General features: G+C 43.0%; 2 protein-coding genes across 5 annotated transcripts; both read left to right on the top strand.

Annotated features, from left to right (window-relative positions):
* Positions 1 to 273: 273 nt before the first annotated feature.
* LOC130188905 (protocadherin beta-15-like) lies at positions 274 to 5,476 on the top strand. Its single transcript, XM_056407464.1, has 4 exons — positions 274 to 2,817; positions 3,672 to 3,733; positions 3,838 to 3,950; positions 4,286 to 5,476. Exons 1-4 carry the CDS (start codon positions 274 to 276, stop codon positions 4,558 to 4,560), a joined length of 2,994 nt encoding a protein of 997 aa, XP_056263439.1. The 3' UTR covers positions 4,561 to 5,476.
* A 3,280-nt stretch (positions 5,477 to 8,756) lies between these two features.
* On the top strand, positions 8,757 to 17,154 carry LOC130191799 (protocadherin alpha-C2-like). 4 transcript variants are annotated; one of them, XM_056411503.1, is made up of 3 exons: positions 8,758 to 11,377; positions 13,610 to 13,646; positions 14,552 to 17,154. In XM_056411503.1, exons 1-2 carry the CDS (start codon positions 8,945 to 8,947, stop codon positions 13,619 to 13,621), a joined length of 2,445 nt encoding a protein of 814 aa, XP_056267478.1. In that variant the 5' UTR covers positions 8,758 to 8,944; the 3' UTR covers positions 13,622 to 13,646; positions 14,552 to 17,154. The 4 variants fall into 4 exon arrangements, with proteins under 4 accessions (XP_056267476.1, XP_056267478.1, XP_056267477.1 ...); XM_056411502.1 differs by having other exon boundaries at positions 14,549 to 17,154; XM_056411501.1 differs by lacking the exon at positions 13,610 to 13,646 and having other exon boundaries at positions 8,757 to 11,377.
* Positions 17,155 to 17,401: the final 247 nt, after the last annotated feature.

Raw genomic sequence — 17,401 nt, 5'->3', positions numbered from 1 at the left:
AGATGTCGTTTCCCTTCCTATTGGAACAGTAGGGCCAATAATAAACACACGCACGCACACGCACGCACACGCACGCACACCGCGCGCACTAATCTGAAAGGATGTGCTCTTGCACATCCCTTTCTCTCTCCTCTCTTTTCTCTCGCTGGTCCAGTCCCACCAATGTCAAGTTTTTTTTGGAGCGTATTTTGCACAGTTCTGCCTTAATCACCGTGTACGAGTACACCGGAGCCCGAGTCCGTGGTGTGAGTTGCGCCACTGACCAGCCTCCAGATGGACAGACAAGGGTCGAAGAAAAGACTGTTTGGGAAATGGCACGGAGTTTGCCGTTTTGCGTTGTTCACTTGTTTTTTGGATGCAGTCCGGGGACAGATACGCTACTCTATCCCGGAGGAACTGGAGCATGGCGCGTTTGTTGGAAACATTGTAGAGGACCTGGGCTTGGATTTGGACAAGCTCTCTGCGCGCAGATTCCGGATAGTCTCGGGTGCCAAGAAGCAATATGTGGAGGTAAATTTAGAAAATGGAGTTCTATTCGTCAACGAGAGAATTGATCGTGAGGAACTATGCGAGCAGAGTTTGTCCTGCTCTTTTCACTTGCAAGTGGTCATCGAAAGCCCTCTGGAGCTGTACAGGGTAGAGATGGAAATTATGGACGTGAACGATAACTCTCCCAGTTTCCCGTGGACCGAGTTCAATCTGGACATATCGGAGTCTGCCGCGCCAGGGTCCCGCTTCCCACTTGAGAGCGCACAGGATTTAGACGTCGGTTCCAACTCGCTGCGCACCTACTTGCTGAGTGTGAACGAGCACTTCCTTTTGGATATACAGACGCGTAGTGATGGCAGTAAATTTGCAGAACTAGTCCTACAGAACTCACTGGACAGAGAGCAGCAAAGTGCGCATCAAATGGTCCTAACTGCGGTGGATGGAGGCGCACCGGAGAGATCCGGCACTGCGCAAATCGATATCACTGTTTTGGATGCAAACGACAACGCGCCGGTGTTTGATCAGTCGTTTTACAGAGTGAGGCTGGCGGAAAACGCACTCAAAGGCACAGTTGTCATAAAACTAAATGCGTCCGATTTAGATGAGGGTCCTAATGCAGACATCACCTATTCATTCAGCGGCCACGCTCCCATCAAAGTGCGCCAGCTTTTCAGCGTGGACTCGCGCACGGGGGAAATCAAAGTCAAAGGAGTGATAGATTACGAAAAGGCCAGGATGCATGACATTTATGTGCAGGCGAAAGACAAAGGGCCCTCCGCTGTAGCAGTCCACTGCAAAGTACTGGTGAATGTTTTGGATACAAATGACAACCTCCCGGAGGTGATCCTCACGTCGGTGTCTACACCTGTGCAGGAGGACGCGCCCCCGGGCACAGTGATAGCCGTCATCAGCGTGATGGACAAGGACTCGGGTGAAAACGGGAATGTGGACTGCGAGATCCCACACCACGTTCCATTCCAGCTCCACTCATCCTTTAAGAACTACTATACATTAGTAACTTCAGATTTTCTGGACAGAGAGGCAGTCGCAGACTACAACATCACCCTCACCGCCCGAGATATAGGCTCCCCACCTTTATTCACGAGGAAAACCATTTTGGTCCAAGTGTCTGATGTGAACGATAACGCGCCCCGGTTCAAGCAGCCCTCCTACACTGTGTATTTGACCGAGAACAACGCTCCGGGGGCATCTATTTGCTCGGTGACCGCACTAGACCCAGATTATGGTCAAAATGCATACCTCTCCTATTCTATAGTGGATGGTGACATACAGGGGTTGCACGTGTCCACGTACGTGTCCATAAACTCAGACAATGGGAACATTTACGCGCTGCGATCCTTTGACCACGAACAACTTAACAACTTCCAGATCACTGTCCGAGCTCAAGACGCCGGGTTCCCGCCTCTGACTAGCAACGTCTCCGTGAACATCTTTATTTTGGACCAAAACGACAACGCGCCCGTTATTGTGTCCCCTGTTCCGCAGAACGGCAGCGCGCCCAGCGGAGCAGTGCCCCGGTCCGTGGACGCCGGTTATCTCGTCGCCAAGATCAGCGCGGTGGACGCGGACGAGGGTCAAAACTCGCGTCTGTTTTATCAGCTGCTGCAAGCAACGGACCAGAGCTTGTTCAGCATCGCTCTGTACACGGGCGAAATCAGGACGATGCGCCAATGTGTGGAGAGAGACGCCACGAGGCACAGATTGGTCATTCTTGTGAAGGACAATGGTCAGCCACCCCTCTCGGCCACTGTTTCCATCATTCTGTCAGTGGTTGACAGCCTGCCAGATTCGAAGCCTGATTTGGGAGACCTGTCACTAAGCCCATATCACAGCTCCAACTTCACCCTGTATTTAATCGTGTCTCTGGGCGCCATCTCCTTCACATTTCTGGTGGCTATCATTGTCATGGTTGCAGTGCGCAGACTGAAGGGCAGACCGTCCAGCCGAGAGTCTGACTTCCCCACGGTCAGCTGGAGTTGCGGGAGCTGCTGCTGCTGCTGCTGCTCTCACTCGGAGACCTCCACCACCACAGAGGTTTTCAAAAAGTCCAATTTGAATGTCCGGATGTCCGCAGGCGCGTCCGGCTGCGCGGAGGCAAACGGCAACGGCGCGCAGCCGCAGGTCTATTGCTACAAAATGTGTCTGACACCGGAATCGTCCAAAAGCGACTTCATGTTTTTGAAGCCTTACAGTCCGGTGCTGTCAGTTCAGCAGAATAACGCCAAGAGCACAGATTATCTCACTTCTGGCTGGAGCGCACTGGACCGCAATGAACTGGGCAACAACAGAGCGGCAACTCCAACCGAGGTACTGCATATTGAAACATGCACGTAGAAACATTAAAAGTCAGCATAGGAGTTGTCTCTCTCTTTTTATTCTATTTTTCCGTTAGGAATTAAACTTGTCCATGTTTCTCGTGGTCCTGCTGGCTCACTTCAATTACAAATGACAGAAAGGTTGACTGAAGGGCAAATGTCACAATTCATTTATGTTTAAATAACATTATATATATATATATATATATATATATATATATATATATATATATATATATATATATGATGTTTATACTTCAGCCCCATATGAAGAATAATAACAGCAACGAATAAATAAATAAATACATGCATTTTCCAGTCTGATGCAAGTAATCCTTTAAATAAAGCCTTAACTAACCCACATGTAACACTGATGTCTGGGCAAATTACCAGTGTCAAGGTGTGTGTTTCACAATCATGAAAGGTGAAAGAGATGCACTTTTTTCTCCTTTTTTTTCTCCCAGACTTGAATCTGTATTTGCTCTCTCGTCAACAAAAACCATCCGCTGCTAAACCAGTCACATAAGCAGATTATAGGTACAATATAATGTAGCACTTTTGAGGAGACGTGACATCTTCATAGTTATTATAAAGCTGCACGAGAGAGCTTTTTATGTCATTTGTTAAAGTAATAAATGTTTAAGAAACATAATTCACAGCAAAGTGTTGGCTTTCAACATGAACAACAGACACAAATCAATGACATGCAGTCCCACTTTGACTAAACCATATTTATCATACAGGGAGGGATGCCTCTGGCCTTCCATAAGTGCATCGAGACATACATGCAGTGCAATTGTTCTCCTTGAGGTGGCCGCTAAGTTCTGTTTTTCTGTTTCTTTGCAGCTTAAGTATTCAAACAAGGACTGGACCTGGACCAAGAACCAACGCAACTCAGCATACAAGAGGTGAGTACATTAGTTGCGGCAGTTACCATACACACACATGCACACACACACACACGCACACATGCATGCACACGCCTACTTAAGCTGTCTCCTTATATCCTTAGGTACAGTTCAGCAAACATGGAGGGCACTCTCACTCGCAAACAAAAGTCTGAGGCCCATGGGTTTTCCTGCTCTGTGGCACCACAGTACTGGACTTGGGGGAACCACATGAATGGTAGGTGGCAACTGTGCAAACTATGGCTCATTATGGTTCACATTAAAAGAGGCTGGTGGGCCAGGGGCTTCTTCTGAGTATTTAGTTTGAAATATAAAATGGTCAACTGAAAAGCAGATAATACCAGTCCCCCAAACTGTGTGGGGGGGGGGGGTTAATGCATCAACAAGAGGATTACTTAAGTCCCTGCAAGCTGTGTTTTCCTCTTCGAGAGGATGCCTTTAAAGATGCCTTTAAAACTAACGTATTCAGATCAAGCATGCTGAATGTAAATAAGAGCTCCTTGCAGAAATAATCTTCTGATACAAACTATAATTTATGTGCATTTTTTACAGACTGCACGATATCTCTTCAAGAGGGAGCAGTCCCTCAATACTCATGGACCCCCAAGTACACTCAGCCTCACTCTGAACCGCCAGACTACCAGCACAATGTGTACATCCCTGGCACCACGTCTGACTACAGCACTCTGAAGCTGGCCCCCAGAGGAGAACTGGATTTGTACAACACGTTCTCTACTTTTGGAAAGAAAAAGAGATTCATCTCAAACTATGAACAATCTTTTGACAACGATGATAGTCTCATTGTCAGTAACGACATCTTCAAATGATACACCAACGGTACTGTTTCTGTGTATGGTCCAGTTCCAGTAATAATTGCTTCTCGGGGGCTGACCGACCAGGTTTCCCCATTTTTCAGTGGAATTCAATACGACTCCTTACCACGAGTATATTTTGTATTTGTGTAAATACTGAAATAAAGTATAAATAAAGTGTATTTTGAGTCATGGTGGGATCAAGTGAAACTGGAGCAGTGGCGGAGAGGGTTCTTCTTATCCAGCATGTGAATTCAGGTAAAAGTGATTTGGTCTGTTGGGAGGCTTCTGGTTCTCACAGTGATTGACTCACTTTTAAAAAAGAACACAAATTCAGCAGCTAACAGTCTATTACACCCGGCTCATCCATGTAGCAATAACATTTTATATACAGACACACCTTTTTGTCTCACCGGGACACTGTGTGTCAAAAGTGAACTGACTAACTGAAACAGACACTTTACACTTCACTTTGAAGTTGAAGTTTATTCCTAAAGCTAGCACATTACAGATAGTGTGTTGAATATATCTATAAGTAACAATCTTTTGTGTAAATGTTTTCATGAATAATATGAATCAACATTGAAGTAATGAGTGAAGGCATGCAACGTGTCCATCAAACGGGTTGTTTAACAAGCAACAGCTGTGATTCTACTCACTGGACCTGTGCAGTGGACCGTCACTCTGACACACCACATTGAACAGTTGACACTTAGGAGCTCAACAACACAGGTGTTTTGATACTGCAAATTACACAGACACACACACAAACACACATACACTTTGTACCACTCAGACTCACCTGCTGATATAATTCAGTCACTGGTTCTATGAATTCTAGATTTGTATCAGCCATTGAGTGTGAATCACTCTGTATATATAATCTATGTACAGTATCGGTCAATATTAATAAATATGTCCCTGAACTCTGCAGCGGTTGTTTATTGACAGACATTTTTCATTCCTGCCATTTATTATGCCAATGTGTTTATCCGGCTCTGAAATAACTTTGAGAGGGACCTAGTATGTGTTAATAATAAATTCATACGTCACAAACAATGATGCTGTAAAAGTACACTAGTGAATGGGAAGTCAAAGTCTTAAAAGCTTTTTATTTCAGTATAAACAATGTACATCAGAATTACAGTGGTTTTCTAAAGATTCAATCTATGCCCAGATGCTGACATTGAGATTTATCGCCAGAGGGGTTAAGCGAAGTGATCCATGGACTCATATTTCCTTAGGACGTCGACTATCAAGACTACTGCACAATTCCCCCATCTCCCCTCGGTTCCCTGCAGAGATACAATCAGGCGTATAATAATTTCAGCCAGCTCCTCTAAATCTCAAAGTTGAAGGCAAGAGCCCAGCCTCCGTTAGGAGTGTCCTCCCTCTACGACATGGATGTGATGCCAATGGAAGAGGGAGCTGTTGTGACTTATGGCCCTGTGTCATTTATCCTTTTCTCTTGACATTCTGCTCAATAAAAACCAGGGAGTTTAACTACAACTCTGGAGGTAATCCTTCACGATCTACCGCCCCTAGCTGAGTCATTGCAGACCACTGGGTTAATCTTGGGCTTGGTCCTGACTGCCTCAGTGAACTGCATTGAGTCCAAAAAACAGAGGGCCGAGGGGTCGGTTTCAGATGTTTTTCGAACTCCCTGAACATCGAGTCAGAAGGATAAGCCCCTTTGAGAAAAACAATTAGATACGTCCCCTGTCAATTTAGAATTTAAAAGACAAATCCACATAGGCCCACAACGACGTCCTGCCAATAATTACAGATACTCAAGCCAACATCTACCTGTATCACCACCAGTACAAAAATCAGCCAGGGTAGCAGTCATAATATATCCCATGTGCAATAAGCAGAGGCACATTGCATATGTCTCAGTTCGGTGCCAAGTAAAATATGTTCAGAGCCCAGTCTGTGTTGCTTTATTTCTCTCCATCTCCTTCTCTTCTCTACCAACAATCCAGAGCTTCCACCACTGAGGATGAACACAAGAGTCTCCCCTGTTTTTCCACTAGAGGGTTCCTTTCCCTCACAGATACCTCATTTAGAAAACAGGGAGGCCTCCAGTATACTTGTATGTTAGGCTTATTCGGATTCACCATTAGTTATCATCTGATAACCAAGTGTGCATTATGATGGCATATTAGTGCATTCATATATGTTAAACAAATCAAATAATTGTTGTGTAAATACAATTTGTAAAAAAGGAACAGAATATGTCATGCATATCATTAAATATATCAAATTTGATACATACAGTCATATACAGTAGGCAGAGTAAATGGTTATTGTACTAAAAGGCCACATTAACCCTTTACCCCTGCATGCTATACACGCTGTTGGGTGTCGGGCAGGTGCCACTGCTTCTATAAACAGAATGTAACACCTAACATGACCTACGGCCCTCGTTCAATTAGCAACTGGGTGAGAATGGCCCCCTGGAAATATATGACTTTGACAGAGAAAATCACTGCATGACATGGAGATTGACAGAAGGAAAAAAAGCTAAAAGAAATAAAGCAATCAATATATTTCGAAAAATCACACAACCTCAAAACACAGCCAGTTTATCCCTATTATGAGCATTAAATACCATAAACAAATTAGAACAAAAAATATTTGTATGGTTGTATCCAAAAATTGCAATACAAAAAACTCTGTATAACAGCATGTTGCTCATTGCTGATTCTTCGTCATGTTACATGTGAGCATTAGGATCCTGTAAGATCTCGTTGGGAGGGATCAAGAACACAATGTTGATTTAAAAATGGCCATGGATATGACATATCTATATTAGATAAGCCCCTTTGCCTTGCTGTTATACTAAGTGAACTAACAAAGATAATGTATCTGGCAACTTCTATGAACCAACTTTAAGTTCATATTTAGTTTTTTCATCGTCGGCTTTGTAGTATTTTATCAGGGACACAATTTCAGGGTTCTAATATCCTAATATATATTTAATTAACTTGCAAAACATATATTTCCTTTTTAATACAGACATAGAGAGGCACAGTGGATAATAGATTTTGTTTTACTCTTTAAATGCATGAAAGTAACAGCATGTGAGAGAGCGATGGCCCATGTTGAGATTCTCCTGTAGTTCTCTATATTGTCACCGGATGGAGCTAAAGGACAAAGAATGCTGGGGGCTATCCTGTTCTTACTGCCCATCATGTCAGTCACATTATTTTGAGAATCCAGACCTTTTACAAATATATCAAGCAAGCACAAATAATAATGAGAAATAATGTAAAAGTCGTTCGGTCTATGGTACCCATGCATATTGGTCAGTATATCCAATGCAAAGCGTTCCTGTGCAGTATGTCACTGAAAACATCACATATGTTCCCATTTGCTGTGAAAACTAAATACTTTGTTTTAAAACCAGTATTGTATATTGTATATTATCTGTTTGTTTGATGAGGTTATATTGAGTAACGAGCAGAGGGGAGAGACCAAACACAACTTTACTCGTAATATTATTTTTTATATTATATAATTGTTATAATATTCTAAATACCAAATGGGATGCAATGCACTATGATCCAAACTATTTTCAGTCACTCTCAGCGATATAGCCTTTGACAGTATAACTATATTACATTATAATACTATTAGTAACCACCCTATGAACAGAAACAGATATGAATGACAAACCCACGGAAAAGCCCCAAATATTATTTTAACATTTCCCCATGATCCACCTTTGGTAATATATTGACTCAATGTTTGTAGACTCTGGGCATATCCTGGTTTGTTCTTTCCGAGAATATTATCCTACATATCTTCACAAAACGTCTGCAGAATGTTAAAGGAAGCTCTTTTCAATATACGATTGAATAAGTAAATCCCAAAAATAAAATAAATTTGATGCAACAAAAGAATAGAATCCATTTCTCCTTTGAACAACATCTATATCTGAATATCCATCATAGTGCGAATCTATTAGACGAGATACTTTAAACCTTTTAAGAAGGTCATATGATTATTATTTTGTATCATGAGGAATATGTTTCTCCCAGAATTTTTTATAATAATCTCAGGCAGCTAACATTTTCTAAAGTATATAATATTTCTTTAAATAACATTAACACTAAACTCCGGCTTCCCCCTCCCGTAGCCTATGTGCCCACCCCAGCGTCTCAGTGAGGCCGCCCCAGCAGCCCACACAAATGCTGCCTCCGCCCCTGCAGAGCATTGCCGTGAGAGCCCAGCTCCTCCAGCGGTACTGTACCGTGCATGTGCATGGCCTACTGCAGCTACAGCTACGACTGACGGAGGCAAGAATGACACCGGCACTCCCCTGCACCCAGACAACCTGATCGCGAGGACGGAACCGTGTCACTTCACGACATCTACAAAAGAACACACCGCAACGATGGCGCGTGCCACTGCACCCGTACGGACACGTCTGATCGCGGCGGTTTTCTCATTCACTGCACTGTGGGGATGTGCTCTTTCCATCACCCGGTACTCGATTCCGGAGGAGATGGAAGAGGGCTCCTTTGTTGCCAACCTGGCCACGGATTTGGCTCTGGAGGTTCGCAGTTTGGTGCAGCGCAGCGCGAAGCTCGATGTCATCCACAGTAAGAATTACCTTGATATCAACAAAGAAACCGGGGAGCTGGTGATTCGCGAGAAGATAGACCGGGAAACCATATGCATGACTAAGGCGACCTCGTGCTTTATGAAAATGGATGTCATACTGGAAAACCCCATTCGCATTTTTAACATCGAGTTGGAAATCATGGACATCAACGACAACGCGCCCGTGTTCCGCAGACGGACAATGCACTTGGACATATCGGAGGCAACCCCTCCCGGAGAGCGGTTTTCATTGACAAACGCCGTGGATGCGGACGTGGGGGCGAACTCGATCAAGACCTACTATCTCAGCGAAAGCAATTACTTCAACATCGACATACAGACCGGCAGCGACGACTCCAAATATGTCGACTTGGTGCTGAACGGTCATTTGGACCGAGAGGAGCACACGGTTCATAATTTGATTTTAACCGCTGTGGATGGAGGTGTGCCTCCTCGCTCCGGCACAGCCAGCATCGTTATCAACGTCCTGGATATCAATGACAACGCCCCCCTGTTCAGTCAGCCGCTATTTGCAGTCAATGTGTCTGAGAACTCAGCTGCAGGAATGGTGGTCATGACCTTAAACGCAACCGACTTGGATGAAGGCACCAACTCTCAGCTAATATATTCGTACACGCTGTACACCTCGGAGAAGACGCAGGAGCTCTTCTCGCTCGACCCCAACACAGGTGAGATCAAGGTGATGGGGGTTATAGACTATGAGGAGGCCCAGAGCTTCGAGATGCACATACAGGCTCAGGACCGAGGGGCGAACCCCAAGGCCGGACAATGCAAAGTAATGGTGTTCGTCACCGACCTGAACGATAACTACCCTGAGGTGACCATACAGTCTGTGAAAAGTTCTCTGACGGAGGACGTCTCCGTGGGGACACTGATAGCGGTGGTGAGCGTCAGCGACAGGGACTCTGGAGCTAACGGGCAAGTGGAGCTCACCTTGAACCGCCAAGAAGCGTTACCGTTCCTCCTGAAGAAATCCTCAGAGGGTTACTTTGAGCTGCTGGTTTCAAAGCCACTAGACCGAGAGGTAATAGGTAAATACGATATCACGCTGAGGGTGACAGACAAAGGCTCGCCGCCCTTAGCGGAAAACGAAACCATCACTCTGGAGATTCTGGACGTCAACGACAACGCGCCCGCATTCTCCCAGTCCTTCTACACGATCCATGTCGTGGAGAACAATGTACCAGGGGCGTTATTGACATCACTTAGTGCGTTTGACCCCGATCTCAATGAGAACCAGTACTTGGTGTATTTCATAATGGAGAAGGAGATTGTGAACACGTCAATGTCAATGCTGTTCTCCATCAACCCTGAGAATGGTGATCTCTATGCCCTGAAGACCTTTGACTATGAGAGGGAGAGGGATTTCCTCTTCCACATCGAGGCTCGAGACTCCGGTGTCCCCCCGCTGAGCAGCAATGTGACAGTGCACATCATCATCCTGGACCAGAACGACAACACCCCTGTCATAGTGTCACCGTGGCGGGCGCAGGGCTCCGTGGTCGAGGAGGTGATACCGAGGTCCACGGACAAGGGGCACTTGATCGCCAAAGTGATCGCCCTTGACGCCGACTCTGAGCAGAACGCCAGGGTCACGTATCAGCTCCTGCAGGTCAGCGACGCGTCCCTGTTCAGCCTGGATCAGTACAACGGGGAGATCCGGACAACGAGGATGTTCAGTTACAGAGACCCAAGACAGCAGCGACTGGTGATCGTCGCCAAAGACAACGGCCAGCCCGCTCTCTCCGCCACCGTCACCATCAAGATATCGACGGTGGAACACGTCTTGTCCTTTTCGGAGACCACAGAGCTGCCGCTAGAGTACGACCTCTTCACAGACCTAAACCTCTACCTAGTCATCGGTTTAGGAGCTGTGTCTTTCCTGCTGCTGATAACCATCTTGGTTATTATTGTGCTGAAGTGTCAAAAACCAGAGCCAAAGGCCTTCAAGATCCCTCCCCCCAACAGAAACAGTGTGATCAGCAGGAACAGCATGATCAGTCAGAGAAGCTCCACCATCGCAGACTCCACCCTGATCTCCAGCGATGCCTACTGGTACAGCTTGTTCCTCACTGAGACCAGGAAAGGCAAAGTGGTGATGAGACAGCCGATTATTCCCAAAGGAGCTGGGTATTTTGTGTCCAGCATACCCAGGAGCATAGGGCCAAGCGAGACCACGGACTCCAGAGCATCCACGCTGGAGGTATGTATAAATGAATTAGTAGCTTGGTGCTCGCAGACGACCCAGAGGAAAGCAGGAAGTGTTAATGAGACATCTAATTGGTGTGTTCAGGGACCTACTGTGGTAAAATAGTTCTTGCATGTTATGTTTCTTTTTTCTCCCCTTGTAGGGCGACGGATAGTTTCTTATGTGAATGCAAGTTGGTAATACTGATAATAATGTTTGCAGGTTCAAAGAAGTGTCTTTATGATTCCCACAGTACCACCAATTTGTGGTTGTATACATTCAGTGTATGGTATCAGTCTTTTAAGTTTCTGGTTATTTTATTTCATACAGACATTAATACATTTTAAACATAGAGACATACATCTTTTTATTTACAGTCTATAATATAAAGTGGGTAAACTAGCTCCACCTCACTCCGCTACAACATTCAACTGTTCTGCACATTGATGCATCAATAATAAGAATATAAATAATGTAATATACAGTATAATGATATTAATGTAGTTTAAGTAAAAGTAAAACCACAGTGAAGGCATACTCTGTTAAAAGTAAATGTCTGCATTTAAATGTTTACTTAAATAAAAGAACAAAAGTATTAGCATCCAAAATTACTAAAAAGTATAAGCACAAATGCATAATTGCCCATTTCATAATAAGACTAGAACGGGCACTCGGTAGAGCGCATACCTTCGCATATCACAAGATTGGGCATTGAATTATGAACATTTTGGCATTAGTTGCATGCCAATTGGACAAAAATGTATCGTGCTATGGTTAAAAAAAGATGTTGACCTTTCCATGACCTTGACCTTTGACCCGATTGATCCCAAAATATAATCAAATGGTCCCCAGATAATAACCAATCATCCCACCAAATTCCATGTGATTCAAGAAGATTTGACCTGTTCATGACCTTTGACCTTGACCTTTGACCCGATCAATCCCAAAATCTAATCAACTGGTCCCCGGATAATAAACAATCATCTCACCAAATTTCATGCGATTCGGTTCAATACTTTTTGAGTTCTGCGAAAGATTTTGACCTGTTCATGACCTTTGACCTTGACCTTTGACCCGATCGATCCCAAAATCTAATCAACTGGTCCCCGGATAATAATCAATCATCCCACCAAATTTCATGCGATTCGGTTCAATACTTTTTGAGTTCTGCGAAAGATTTTGACCTGTTCATGACCTTTGACCTTGCCCTTTGACCCGATCGATCCCAAAATCTAATCAACTGGTCCCCGGATAATAAACAATCATCCCACCAAATTTCATGCGATTCGGTTCAATACTTTTTGAGTTTTGCGAATAACACGCATACAAATAAATAAATAAATACACGGCGATCAAAACATAACCTTCCGGCATTTTCAATGCGAAGGTAAATATGTAATTGGATTATGACTATTGATGCATAAACATGTTCATCACTTATATGTTGCAGCTGGTGACGGTGGAACTGATTTTAACTACTTCATATATTTTTTGGATTACATTTTTGTTTTGCATTGTCAAAATACAAATTAAATATGCATACAAATGAAAACAGGAATGACTGATAGTGTAAAATGACAGTATTAGGTCCAACAATATTCTTAGACATTCTACACTGTACAACAAGATAAGACACATACATATACATTTATATATAATGGACTATAATGCACCTATTTCCAAAATCAACAGAAGTGAAAACAAATCTGTAAGTGAGAATATAGACACGCTGATTATTATCAGCGAATTTCTCGTGCCAGCTATCTGCACATCCATTGCATAATGAGGCCAAACAAACAACTGAAATATGTGCCACTGTTCAATGTCTTATTTAGTATGTAGGTCATTTAACACACATAACTGGTGTCTGTGTAAGAGGGAGAGCTCTTCAAAGATGCCCAGACGTGGGGTTCTCTTCAAGGACAAGAGATGCCGCTGCACCGAGATGCACCATGCTGGGGTCCCCGGGGCCTCTGGGGCCTCCAGCAGTGCACACAGTAGCAATAAATGAAGAAGCGCTGAAACCGATCCATATGTTGTTTGCTTTCGTCCAGCTGGACCTGCCAACTGAACTCAAACAAGTGATCCACTGAAAGATTAAACAACATGAATATGCATAATTGCTCAGGCGCATGTGTGTAGTGAGTGTATGTGAGAGAGAGAGAGAGAGATAATGTGTGTGTATTGTAAATGTGAGTGTGAGTCTCACACGTACCACTGAACTTGTCTCTTTCTTTTGTTCTTAAGTACTCAAAATGACAGGAAGTCCATTCTACAACTGGAGGTATGCTGGTTGCTAACTACATTATGTAGAGCCACTCTGATTGTGTAGGAATTATCTATCCCCCCCTACTTGGTATCCATTCTTGGTTTGGCTCAACGATCTGGTTTGATCACAGTTCCTGGTGCAAATAGTTGGTGCAATCCTTTGGTCCACATAGTGTGCTGATTAAATAGAGAAGAATCAAATATTTCCATTTGTCCCAGGTCAAACGCTGTACCTCACAAAAACAACAGGCATTGTGGGGCAGTACAATTTAATTTGGCCCGTCTCAAGTGTGAAAAAAGCAGATAGCTTACTGAGAGCTGAGATTAGAATGAAATTGGCTGCTGGTCAGACCTGTGTTGTGCACATCTGGCTGGTTTGGCGGAGATTCGGGGTAAAGGGATGGCACAAATAGAAAAAAAGGGATCAGAGAATGATTTGTCCCAAATAGGTTCTCAGCATGTAACATACCTGAGAGCACAGACCGTGTCAACCATCTCCGCATCCTTGCACATGAGCTCAAATGTATGGCCTATGATAATAATAATGATAATGTTATAATAGTTTCCCTTCTACAGTTTTAATATTGGCCCACCAAATACCAAATTGCACATTGTGATGCCTGCGTGTGCATGCTTTAATTACACCCTGTGCTTCCCTATTAAAGTGAATTACGTTTGTCATATTTTAATTTTAGCTGTGTATGTCAGTATGATTTCCATCGTAAAACAATTTGAAACCTCAACAACACCGATTTGCACGAAAAACTATAGAAACAAGTTGTTTATTTAACCCTAAATTGAATTCAATGATGGTGGCAGTAACCAGTCACAATCCACTGTTGCATGAGTGACGACTTTCTCTAAGTTTCTATCCAGGTTGACTTTCTGTGTGGCCTAATTGTATGTTCTGTCTCTCAGCAGGCGCCCAGAAGAGAACTGCCATGATATAATCATCTCTTCATGAGAGTCTCTGGCTGGAATTCTTCCCTGTGACTCACAAAGAAGATGTAAAACATCTGCCCTCCCCCAGTCCCCTGCGCTCCAACTTGTTCTTTCTCTAGAAACATCGACCACGAACCACCTCAGCTTTTTACCTTCTTTTCTCTCTTAAGCATGGATCTGCATGATTCCACAACATTCAAAATATTTGGACATAGGATTAAAATAATTGATGGCAGGATATTTGGACATTGCCTTTGAGACTTTGCCTCATGTAGTAAATCATTCCCTTCTTAACGCTTTGAAGCTCCTCAGTGGACATATTTGCCTTCTCTCCACGGTTTACTCTGTGTGCTGTAGTTCTAGAAACCATGAGTAGCTCCACATATACGTAAGTCGCAATCATGCAACCTTTTTTAAGCTCAAAACACGCCTATTCACAAATTCACGTATGAATCAGGGCGAATATGATTCTTCCATAAAGCGGATCAATGATTAACTGTAGCTGGTTACGTCACTGATTCAGGCTTTTGATCTTTTTCTGAATAATAATGTCTAACATATTATGGGTCACACTGTCAACTAGTAACTTGCCGATAAAATAATCTGACTTTTTTTAACAATGTTCGTTCTACTCAACAGTGATGGATGTGTGAAAATGACAAAAAAAGAATGAAAGAAAAGAAGAAGAGAAAAAAAGGGAAAAAACAAACAGGAGACATTTTGTTTCTCATTTTATTTTATTGTAGATACTGTAGTTCCATTGAAATGATAATGAGGTCAGAGAAGCAAAGGGACTTTTAACGGCCTCACTAACATCAGGTGTACAGTTCATTCCTTATTGACATCTGTGCTGTTATGTCTGATTGGACACACCGTTATCATTCTGTATTGGGGAGTCATGATTTATAATGCGAGGTTGAATGGGGGAGGTGTGTCCTGAATTTTCATTCAGAGGATCGATGACATCACACAATGGGGGTGTGAGGGATTTAAAACATTCAAACGTGTCGAACAGTATTTTTAAAAACAGGGTCAAATGTCAAATCCACTTTTTCTGTAACAAGATGTGTCTTTTCACACTTTTAAGGTATTATAGCCACAATCTAATTCCCACAGATGAACCTGGCAATCCAAATATGAACTGTAAATCATATTCAATAAAATAATAAAAAAATGACAGAGGAAATATATAAAAAAATATTTGTAATGATAATTACTCAAGATGAAAAATATTGAATTGTATTGATCTTTGCCATGGTACAAGTTGGGTTTAAGGTCAAGGCAAGGTATTGTTTTATGAATATTCATGTTTTTATAGATATTTTATGTATTTAACTTTTAATGCTGCTTTCGTGAACTTCTTCAAGGCCATTTTGTGTTGCGTATCGGTAGTTTAATACATATGATGTTGTTTTGATATCGTACATATGTTACAAATTGAAACCAGAGTACTTTTCTTGACCTCAAAGGTAGCGCTGTTTCACTCCTGTGAAGCCCAGGACTTTCCTTCCTCAGAAACAAGGAGCTCATTAGGACCACGTATTAGGGTGCTAAATGATTGAGCCAAGTTGGGTGAGCGAGGGAGATGGGATTGGGAGAAGGGGAGCAAAGTGCTAAATATAGACACAGTACTTAGAAGCTGACTCTGCAAGTAAAAAAAACATGAACGCACAAGTTGTGAGCAGATGACAGCGCTTTGAAATATGCACCAGACCTCGCTAATGCAATGGAGAGAGAATATTTCTCGATCTATCGGCTTCATATTCTGAGTCGGTGAAATCTAACCCCTCTCTCCCTCTCTCCCTCCCTCTCTCTCTCTCTCTGTATCCTCTCCCACTGTTGCCTGGTTCTGGTGGTGCACCAGGCTTCCCAGATATAAACACAGCTGTCTGTCAGACTAAAGATGTCACTTGATGAGGGATCTCTTGCTGTGGAGTACATGTTATGTGTGCAATCAACGCCTGAACCGGTTTGAATCCAACAGTGTTTATAGAAATAATGAATTGCACATATGACGAGCTCCTTGCGTGCCTTCTGCATTGTAAAAGATATACGTGACTGTTGATGAATGAAATAAAGGCACGTCATACAATATTACAATTTACAAAAGTGACAGGACCCCAATGATGAAATACCTTGAATTGCTCGGGCGTTGCTGGATAGGGGCTCAGCCTTTTGGTTTCATGATCTACTGAGAACCGGTAAATGCATTTACTGTAAATTTAACTGCTTTATACTTTGTGTTTTTTATACAGTAGACTTTTTTGATATCTATCTGTATTCACTGTGATCAAATGGCACAGGAGGTGCTCGGTATAGTAAAAGTGCGTTATTTCTCATCTGTGTATACCTTCGATTTTCTTTTTTCCTCCGCTAATTTGCCAGTCAGATTGTACAGTATGCTTCGGGAATTGCATCAGACCCAATCTAGTTCCATCCCACTTCGTGGATCAAAGACAGTATGGGAGAGAATGGTCTTGCTTTATTTTCAAGTCTAGTTAATTGTCAAACTTTTGATGTTGCTTATTTGGCTTAAATGTTCTGCCTGATCATGCTAGTTTGAATAAAGCTTTTTAACTCTCCTGTTTTGTCTGTGATGAAATATGTGTTATCAAAAGGGACTTCTGGAATGTGACAGACTCTCTCTCTCTCTCCCTTTCTCTCTAACATTCCCCTTGCATACACACATTTTGACCCAGTTTCTCTGTGAAACGCTCTGTACTCATTCTTAGAAATTGAAAACTAAATAAAGGCGATGTGCCTGCAGTTCAAATCGCAGAAGCAGACAAATAATAGCTTTGTCAGGATTAGTGAAAGCCTAGAGCCAAA

Source organism: Pseudoliparis swirei, chromosome 3 (genome assembly GCF_029220125.1).
Source record: "Pseudoliparis swirei isolate HS2019 ecotype Mariana Trench chromosome 3, NWPU_hadal_v1, whole genome shotgun sequence".
NCBI classification, from domain to species: Eukaryota; Metazoa; Chordata; class Actinopteri; order Perciformes; family Liparidae; genus Pseudoliparis; species Pseudoliparis swirei.
This window is presented reverse-complemented; position numbering and strand designations above follow the sequence as displayed.